Source organism: Blennius ocellaris (genome assembly GCF_963422515.1).
Source record: "Blennius ocellaris genome assembly, chromosome: 5".
Lineage (NCBI taxonomy): Eukaryota > Metazoa > Chordata > Actinopteri > Blenniiformes > Blenniidae > Blennius > Blennius ocellaris.
The window spans coordinates 30,828,236-30,838,377 of NC_137654.1; the positions used below are offsets into that span (position 1 = coordinate 30,828,236).

Here is a 10,142-nt window from a genome sequence, read left to right on the forward strand (position 1 = left end):
AGGAAGCACAAAGAAATCCACACCACCGTCCTGGGCCCCGTCAACAAGCCCTTCTCCTGCGAGACGTGTGGAAAGCGCTTCAGCAAAGAGAGTAATTTCTTGGTCCACATGAGGACTCACACGGGCGAGAAGCCGTACGCCTGCGAAACGTGCGGGAAGTGCTTCAGCCGGCACAACCACCTGCTGGTGCACATGAGGACCCACACGGGTGAGAAGCCTCACTCTTGCGACACGTGCGGGCGGCGCTTCAGCCAGCGCGGCAGCCTGCTGCACCACATAAGGACACACACGGGTGAGAAGCCGTTCTCCTGTGACACATGCAGCAAAAGCTTCAGTCGAAACAGCCATTTGTTGGTCCACATGAAAACTCACGCAGGTGAGAAGTTGCAGCCTTGAAAGGCTGGAGGACAAAAACAAACAGGAACAACTGTCAAAATAAAACTACCAAGTTGGATTGTTATTATGGAGACTGTCAAAATAAAAGCTCCAAGTTGTATTGTTATTATGGAGACTGTCAAAATAAAACAACCAAATTGCATTGTTATTATGGAGACTGTCAAAGTAAAACTACCAAGTTGGATTGTTATTACAGAAACTGTCAAAATAAAACTACCAAGTTGGATTGTTATTACAGAGACTGTCAAAATAAAAGCTCCAAGTTGGATTGTTATTATGGAGACTGTCAAAATAAAACAACCAAATTGGATTGTTATTACGGAGACTGTCAAAAATAAAAGCACCAAGTTGGATTGTTATTACGGAGATTGTCAAAATAAAACAACCAAATTGCATTGTTATTATGGAGACTGTCAAAGTAAAACTACCAAGTTGGATTGTTATTACAGAAACTGTCAAAATAAAACTACCAAGTTGGATTGTTATTACAGAGACTGTCAAAATAAAAGCTCCAAGTTGGATTGTTATTATGGAGACTGTCAAAATAAAACAACCAAATTGGATTGTTATTACGGAGACTGTCAAAAATAAAACCACCAAGTTGGATTGTTTTTACAGAGACTGTCAAAATAAAAGCACCAAGTTGGATTGTTATTACGGAGACTGTCAAAATAAAACTACCAAGTTGGATTGTTATTATGAAGACTGTCAAAATAAAAGTCCAGGAGATCGTGGACTGGGAGTCCTGACGCCACGGAGGAAACTTTGTTCTGATGGTCTCTACTGAGCATGTGCAGAAGGACTATTAGCGCCTCTCACTGCATAGCGGCAGAGTCTGAGCTTTTTCGAAAAGTTTCCAGCGGCTCTGAACGCCGTCGTCGTGGAAAACGGGCACAAAAAGCACAACGAATGTTTGGACACTGCTGTCGGCCTTAAGAACGGAGCCCTTCAGGCATATTTGCTTGTTGTACGTCACATTATGGGAGATTAGTATCATTAAGTATTCCAATTCACTTGTACTTATCCAGTACGCGAATGTCAAACTCGTACATGATGAAATATGTGATGCATGCCTAGAATTTTTAAAAGCTGCTTGTTATTCAAAGCACTGTTTTGGGAAATTGTCACGTTTAACAACTTCTGTGAAAAGAATGTAAGCTGGGAAAACGGACTGGCAGCACGATTCCATGTCGGATTTAGTGGGATGCTTGTTTAAACCTTGTGCATTGTGAGAAGTAAAGGTTCACTGAATTAGCGTCTTTTCATTGTGTCCTGATGGGATCTCTGAGATTACCACTGTTACAAAACATAACAGTGGTGTGAATTTCAACCAACAGGGAAATGAAGCGATCAATACTTACAATCAATCCATACTTGCGTTGATGTAAAGCTGCTGTTTCACCCTACGCTAAAACCAAGTGGATTTATTCCAGTATACATTTCCTCTAATACTTTGGACTGTTTACCTCAATATTCAGTGTTTTCCACACGAAATAACTCAAAATCTTTACCAGCAGATTAAAGTTTCCCGTTGCTGTGATTCAACTGCAGATTGAACCAAAACTATTCTACTTTTTAATGATCAAAGTTAAGCTAATAGCATAAATTAAACTGGCTGTGGGGGTCAAGGGTCAAGCTCAGAAACCCACAGTGGAGTTTATGGATTGATCAAAATGTTCAAAGTAAAAATTAAATCTATTTTTCTTTCTTGCGGGTCATTAAAAAAGACATTATAACATTATCTGTTATTATATTAAATATATATATATATATATATATATATATATATATATATAAGCATTATAATATTAAATGCCATTGTATTAAATATATATATAAGCATTATAATATTAAATGTTATTATATTTAATATATATATATAAAGATGTATTTTATAAAGACGTTATAATTGTAAATATTATCATATTAAAGATAAATAGAAATACATAAAGCCGTTATTGTATTAAAAGTTAATATATTAAAGACCAGATCTCAATATTCCAATGTGACGTTGCAATGACGTACTCAAGCGGAATGATGGCGCTCGCGAACAGCTTGGCGCCGACTCCGCCATGATTGGTCCTGGATGGATTCTGGCCCCGCCCCCCACCCTACGTCACCGTGTCCCTATATGTATAAAAGCTCCCGCGGCGGCGGTCAGCTTCAGAGAGCGGCAGCAGCTCCGACGTTGGAGGGTCACGTTTACCCAAATCTTCTTTTCAAATGGGCCCCGTCGCCTAGCGTTCACCCCCCCCCGGCCTCGACTGAGTTGAACCGAGTGCTTCCGAACATCGAGCACGACTGAGCCCCGGAGAGGTGAGTGAGCCCGCGGCCGGTCCACCGGCCCGCCGGCCCCGCCGTGGTGAGGGTCTGAGGAGGGGGAAGAAGAAAAAATGGAGGGGCCCCGCCGGATGTGGACACGGCGGGCGGGCGGCTGGGTAGTGTGTTGAGGAAGGGCTGCGGCCACGGAGCCCCTCAACGTCCGTGGAAATACTTGGAAATGTTTATTTATCGGACATAAATCAGCCTCCCCGGCTGCTAATTCTGTCCCTCCTGATATTGTTGGCGTTAAAACGGCCTCGTCGCCCTGGACGCTTCGTCAACCTATAGATCGATTCAACTCAAGTTTTACGTTTCTGTAAAAAAAAAACATTAAAGCTTCATTGTTGGAGACAAATTCCTCCAGACGTCTACCGTACCACACAGACCCTACAAGGTGTCTATAGTGTAATATTTTGCCTAAAAATCCCCCCCAGTTTCCCCGCAGTCCCGTTGCGTCAAAATGTCGGTTGGCGCAGTGGATGTAAACAACCCGGTGACGTCACTCTGCGAAACGCTCGCATGTAAACAAAAGGCTTAAAAGAACGAAAAGCTTTTTAAAATGCGACTTTCTGGGTTTCCATCGTGAGACCTGAGCTGTTTCTGCAGATTAGGATGTTTTTGTGTCCCTGCTGGAAGCTTGTTTGTTTGTTTGTTTTTTTGTTTCTACAAAAGCAGAATGGTGTTTTTTGTTTTTTTTTCCTCAACAGGCTGGATCGTTTTAGCGTCGTTTATTCGTCGTTTTAGCATCTTTTTTCTTGCACACCTCCTTCCATTCCCTTCCCTTGACCATAACCTTGAACCTCAGGTATCTGTTGTTGTTGTTGTTGTTGTCGTCGTTGCAGCATTTGTTTACGGTTTTGTTTAAAAACACAGTGAATCCTGTTGGATTCTTGTTTTTTATGAAACGATCAAAGCTTTCACGGATAAGTCTGAATAAATAAGTAAAAAAATCTAAGAAACAAAAATGTTGACTCAAAATGACTTTGTTTGAATTTACTTCCTAGAATATGGAGAAACTACTTTTTTCCCCTCAAAATACCTGAAATAATATTCCCAAAATAATGGCTCTTTCTTTGGTGGGCGACTGCGGCAGAGTTGGTAGTTTGGGCCTGTCGAAGTGCCCTTGAGCAATCTGTGTGTAAAAACATTTAGAGACTTTAACAGTGGAAAAGCTCTCAGTATGTAATTCCCATTTAATGATGCCTTCATGCAACCAATTCTTTTTTTTCACTCTGTGGAAGCGGATCAAATAAAGACTAGAGCAGTAACCTGTTCTATACATCTAAAGTCTGTCGTATTCTGACACATTACATTTAAAAAAAACCTCATTAATGACAATGTGAGTCTGTTCAGGGAGGAGTTTGTTTCCTCTTCAGACCTGTTCAATGTTTACAGATCCTCTTAAAGCCTGCAGGCGTTTCTCCGCAGCGTGAAACTGAATGAAATCCCTCGTTGGTAGCGACGTTGTCCAATCCAATCCACTTTTATTTATATAGCACATTTTAACGACAACGTGTTCCCAAAGTGCTGCACATAAAAACAAAACAAAAACTAAACTAAACAGTCCAACACTAAAAAACCCTAAAATAAAAACAGATTAAAAACTACAAACACATTAAAAAAACTACAAATAAGAATACAACAATTTAAAAGAATAAATAGAAATATAAAAATAAATAAGAACAATAAAATAAATAAAGGACACAGGGGACCACACGACTCACGCGGCGTTAAAAGCCTGAGAATAAAAGTGGGTTTTAAAACAGTCCAAAGTGGGGGGGGGGGGCTGTTCGGATGTGGAGGGGGCAGAGCGTTCCACAGCTTCGGGCCGACAACGGAGAACGCTCTGTAACACTTTGTAACGCCGCCGCCGCCGCCGCCCCGGTTCAACGGCTCCTCGCTGTCCCCTCCTCAGGTTTCCATCACGCCCAGTACAACCACCAGCACCAGGACGATGGCGGCCATCCCAGCAGGCGGGTCCCTCGTGGCGACCACCGACTACTACCGAAGTGAGTCCCTGCTTCCCTCTGACTTAACCAAACCCAACTCCCGACGCCTTCCGGGACGCGCTCGTCCTTCCGGAGCCACGAATCGACACCCTTTGACATAAACGTGCGGTAAAAAGTGTCGTCGACGTGGTGAAGTACCACGCTGTACGTCAATCCAACTGGGTCTGAGGAACACTTTAACCCTTCGATGCACCGGTGGGGTCAAAAATGACCCCACGGGTTGTTATTCTTCAACCTCTTTAAAATGAAAAGTTGTCATATATTCGTATTCCTCAAAAAACATGTTTGTGACATGACACCATTTGCATTTTTGTTTATTTTTTCATTAATTTTAAGAAATTGCACATGTACATGTACGTCGCTGGGTAAAAATGTCCTCCAGGGCGCTGAGGCTGATGACATCACGTGTCAGTGGGACAGTATTGACAGTCAAAGTTGCATCAGATGTGTGAGAAAACATCAGATGTGTTAGTAGGACTGTCAGAGTTGCTAAGAATTAAGTTTCATTAGAAGATTCCACAGGACCTGCTTGTGGAAGAGTGGGGTCGAGATACAAACACTGCAATTTCTTAAAACTAATGAAAAAATAAATAAAAATGCAAATGGCCTCATGTCACAAACATGTTTTATGAGGAATACCTGGAATATGAATATATTACAACTCTTAGTTTTAAAGCTTTTGAAGGAAACGACCCAGTATATTGCAGAAACGCATTGATTTGAATCGGGGGGTGATTTTTGACGGTGTCTCGTCCCCCGCAGGGCGCATCGGCTCCACCTCCAGCAGCAGCTCGTGTGGCAGTTCGGAGTTCAGCGGGGAGGTCATCCCCCACCACCCGGGTGAGTCCCCCCCCCCCCCCCCCACCCCGCTCTGCCGGTTACACAATGACACTGATGCGGCGTTCAGGTTGTACGTTAACTTTAACTGCGGACGGCTTTTAGACTCATTAGTAACTTCGTCTTGGGGTTTTTTTTTTTGTCTGTCCCATGTCTTTTTTTTTTTTTTTTTTTTTCAACTACTACACCAGGACTATTCAACTCTATTTTTGGGAGGGCCACATTTTCAGAACGCTAAGGACCCGGGGGGGCCGGACAATTCCCTTGAGCTATTATTCCTGATCTCAACCTGACACATTCAAAAGTCTTTTATTTTGGTAAAAAAAAAGTACAAATCACTGACTTTATACACATCATACTGTTTTTGTTTTGGAACAAAGGCTGTTTCAGCCCCATAAACACATGTTTGAAACATCTGAAAGATTCTGTATGTCTTTCTGTATAATTTTGTAAATTCTGACATCTCTACTTGTAATAGAAATCCCTTTCTTTCAAGCATTTTAAAATGTCTTTCTTTAAAAAAAAAAAAAAAAAAAGCAATTAAAAAAATGTTAAAAAAAAAAGTTTAGAAAAAAAGTAAACAATTGAAAAAAGTAAAAAAAAAAAAAAAAACCTTACAAAAATTAAGTAAAAAAAAAAGTAAAAAATGAAAAAAAAACAATAAAAATTTTTAAACATTTTGTTTTAGAAAAAAAAAATTGAACAATTTAAAAAAATTTAAAAATGTAAAAAAAAAAAAATTACAAAAATTAAGTAAAAAAAAAAGTAAAAAATGAAAAAAAAACAATAAAAATTTCTAAACATTTTGTTTTAGAAAAAAAATAAATTAAACAATTAAAAATTTTTAAAAAATGTAAAAAAAAAAAAAAAACAATTACAAAAATTAAATAAAAAACAAAAGTAAAAAAAACAATGAAAAAATTTAAAACTTAAAAAAAAAAAAAAAAAGCAAACAGAACTGATCTGCGGGCCGGTCTGATGTCATCGGCCGCCAGTTGAATAGGCCTGTACTACATCATATAACAGATATGAGTACACCCCAGTGAATATTACTCACATTTATTTATTTTTATTGAAAGAAAGACATTTTTAAATACATTACAGTCATTCCATGTGCTTTTATAGAGAAAATAGAAAAGCCCAACATAACCACATGAGCAGCAGGTGTGTTTGTGACTGTGGAAAGAAAAACTCCCCCAACAGGGAGAAACTTTACAAAACTTCGTCTTGTAACGAGACCTCGATCAGCGAAGGAACATTTTGTCTTCCGCGGCGGCCAAATGTTGTTTTTTGTGTAACAATCGCTTCCACAAGTTTCCACATGTTCTCAGGTTGTTTTTTTTTTTGTTTTTCCAAACCTCCTTTGTTTCACAACGAGTGACTCGCTGCTCAGCGTCGCTCCTCGTCGGGTACGACGTGTTCCCGCGGTTCTCTAATCTAATCTGCGGTCATTAGTTGTTAACGTCAACTCCCCGCTGAAATTCCAGCCGAATCGGCGTTTTTTTTTTTTAGTTCACAAGAAGCACACGAGAGCTGCTTCTTGTCCAAACAGACCAGTGAGCTTCTCCCTTCGGTATTAAAACCTCCATCAATCCGTCAGAATCAACATTTCAAAACCCGGTCAGAAAGACTAGAAACCCGTTTCTTCTGTTTTTGTTCCGTTTTTAGTTTCGGCGGATTAAAAAAAAAAATCCTTGTCAACACGAGCCTCAAAAAGCCTCGCTGTCGCAGGAAGTGTGTAAAATCAACAAAATAAAACCCCTCCCACAATACAGGATTGAGTTTCCTGGATATTTCAACAAGAAAAAAAAATCACAAAAATTGGCTTTATGATTAGATTAGAGTCGTTTTCAATAACATTTGTTTGGTTTTGTAAAAAAAAAATTACTGGTGTTTCCTCCAGATCGTCAGGTGAGCCGTGGGAAATTATCACATTTCACATTTTCTTCTAAAAAAATCACGTGTGTTGCAGAGTAATCATGTATAAATACTCTTCACCACTAGAGGGCAGCACAGAACTTTGCCGGTGAAATGTAAAGTGACAGACGTCAGTGTGGTTCATCTCCACCTCCTGCTACCATCTTGTATCAAAGTACTGTGTCAGTGACAGTGATGGAGAAGTTTTTGAAAACCAGGATCTCAGCTCTTCATCCATCAGGTCCAGGTTTCACACTGAGGGAGTCTATTAAAAAAAAAGTACTTTGTTTCTGGATTTACTGGATTCCTGTTGATGGAACCTTGATGAGAAAGACTTTATATTGTTAATAGAGGCGACAGAGTTTAACTTTTTAACATGTTCAGACACACAAAAAAGTGTGTCTCGGCTCAAAAAGGTAGAAAAACACTGATTTAATACACGAAGTATCTGGAAAAATGTATTCTAATAAGCAGTTTTCTCCATTTGTGCTGCTATTCGATCATCTTAAACCCCATTAAAGGGTTAAAATCCTCCAGGGTTGGTTTGATTTCTTCCACCTGGACAAACGAGAAGGAAAAGGTGGACTTCCTGTGGAAAAGCGACGCTTCACTAGAGACTCGTTCCTCCTGGACTTTGACTCCAGACCCTGGAAGGGTCGAGTCGTTAGAATAACAACACTTTTACCACATAAACTGCAAATCTGACCCGTTTGGTTAAATTAGATTTAACAACACCATTGAGTTAATTAGATGTTTAAAAGTAGAGTAGCTGCTGAACCTGTTTTTTAAAAAAAATCAAAAATCAGCTTTAAGTTTTCACGTGACTGGAGCAGAAGTAGGTCAGGAGGTGGAATGTATGGGGGGGGCAGGAGGAGGAGGGGGGGGCAGAGGAGGGGGATGGGGGGGCACTAAGTTGACCCAGAAACGTATACGTGAGCGGTGGTTCGCTGTGTAAGCGGAGCCGTGCTGAATGTAAAGACGCACGCTGGCACGAGTCGGAAGCTTTCGCTGACTCGGCAGAAATCGGCGGCTCGACCCGGTAGAGTCGTGTCTGAATCTCTCTCTCTCTCTTTCTTTCTCTCTCTCTCGCTCTCTTTTTCTCTCTCTTCTCGCTCTTTCTTTTTCTTTCTCGCTCTCTTTTTGTCTCTCCCTCTTTTTGTCTCTCTCCTTCTTTCTCTCTCCTTCTTTCTCTCTCTCTCTCTCTCTCTCTCTTTTTCTCTCTCTCTCTCTCTCGCTCTCTCTTTTTCTCTCTCTCTCTTTTTCTCTCTCTCTCTTTTTCTCTCTCTCTCTCTTTTTCTCTCTCTCTCTCTCTCTCTCTTTTTCTCTCTCTCTCTCTCTCTCTCTTTTTTCTCTCTCTCGCTATCTCTTTCTTTCACTCTCTCGCTATCTCTTTTTCTTTTTCTCTCTCTCTTTCTCTCTTTCTCTCTCTTTTTTTCTTTCTCTCTTTCTCTCTTTCTTTTTCTCTCTTTTTCTCTTTCTTTTTCTCTCTTTTTCTCTTTCTTTTTCTCTCTTTTCTCTTTTTCTCTTTTTTCTCTTTTTCTCTTTATTTTTTTTGTCTTTCTCTCTTTCTTTTTCTCTTTCTTTTTCTCTCTCTCTCTCTTTTTCTCTCTCTCTCTCTCTCTCTCTCTCTCTCTCTGTCTCTCTCTCTCTCCCCCCCCCCAACAGGACTCCCCAAGCAGGACGCTGGACACTGGTGGTCCAGCTTCTTCTTCGGAAGCCTCCGGGGATGACCCCGCTGGCCGAGGAGGCGCAGCACAAGTACGTACAAGTCCCAGGAAAACACCTCTGTATTGTTAGAATCACTTGTTTTAGTGCCGCGCTGCTTGTTTTCCCAGCAGGACACACACATGCTTCATTATCAGTATTCTTCACGAATGAATAAATCAACGTTGAGTGAGAACGAGACGTTGAAACCAAGTTAACATCGAGGCTCTTTGACATAAAGTGCAGGACGTATGAATACGGAGGAGGAAAGAGAAATAAGATCATGAAAAACTAAAAAAAAAAAATGAGAATATTACAAAAAAATAGTGTAAAATGAAAAGCAGCAGTATTGTAGTTCAGGTTTAACGGAAAACGTCCTTTTACTAGCAGATCAGTGATTCTTATTATTAGAATCCTTTAATCTCAGGCAGACATTTACATTGTCGCAGAATAAGAGCATGAAGTCACACGTTGTACAGGACAGGAGAGTAAAAATAGAAATCACAAGAAGGTTTGGTTAAAAAATAGTCACAGAAAGTCAATTTTAAAATAAAAAAAAAAAAAAAGTTGGAAGAGAGCCAGCAACTTACTTACTAACTGTGCATGTTATTGTAGAGTAAATAAATAACGTCTATTGCACCGGGGGGGAGGAAGTGTCTGGTTCTGTGATCTGCTGGTTCAGGAGTTTATCTGTTGGCGTCTTTCAAAGGTTGAAATCGTTCGGAGCTTCAAAACGACGAGTTCCGGTTCATTTACGATCCGAATCACTGAGCTCATCTTTTCTACCTCAACGATCCTGAACAGACTGAAGGCGCCCCCTGCTGGTCGACAGCAGCGTCGCCTCACAGCTGGCCGTCATAGATAACTACTTTATTCATCCCCGAAGGGAAATTGTCTTGTTGCAGCAATCTGGTTCATAGGAATATTATAAAATACAATAGAATAGTAATAAAAGTA

At 40.4% G+C, this 10,142-nt stretch overlaps 1 protein-coding gene across 1 annotated transcript in view; it reads left to right on the forward strand.

Annotated features, from left to right (window-relative positions):
* The first annotated feature begins 2,574 nt into the window (after positions 1-2,574).
* The window catches only part of LOC308130435 (pancreatic progenitor cell differentiation and proliferation factor B-like), an 8,408-nt gene continuing 840 nt past the window's right edge, over positions 2,575-10,142 (forward strand). The window contains 5 exon segments of the mRNA XM_080496836.1: positions 2,575-2,712; positions 4,634-4,727; positions 5,490-5,567; positions 9,147-9,191; positions 9,194-9,239. Of these exon segments, the coding sequence (XP_080352962.1) occupies positions 4,673-4,727; positions 5,490-5,567; positions 9,147-9,191; positions 9,194-9,239 (224 nt within the window). The 5' untranslated portion in view covers positions 2,575-2,712; positions 4,634-4,672.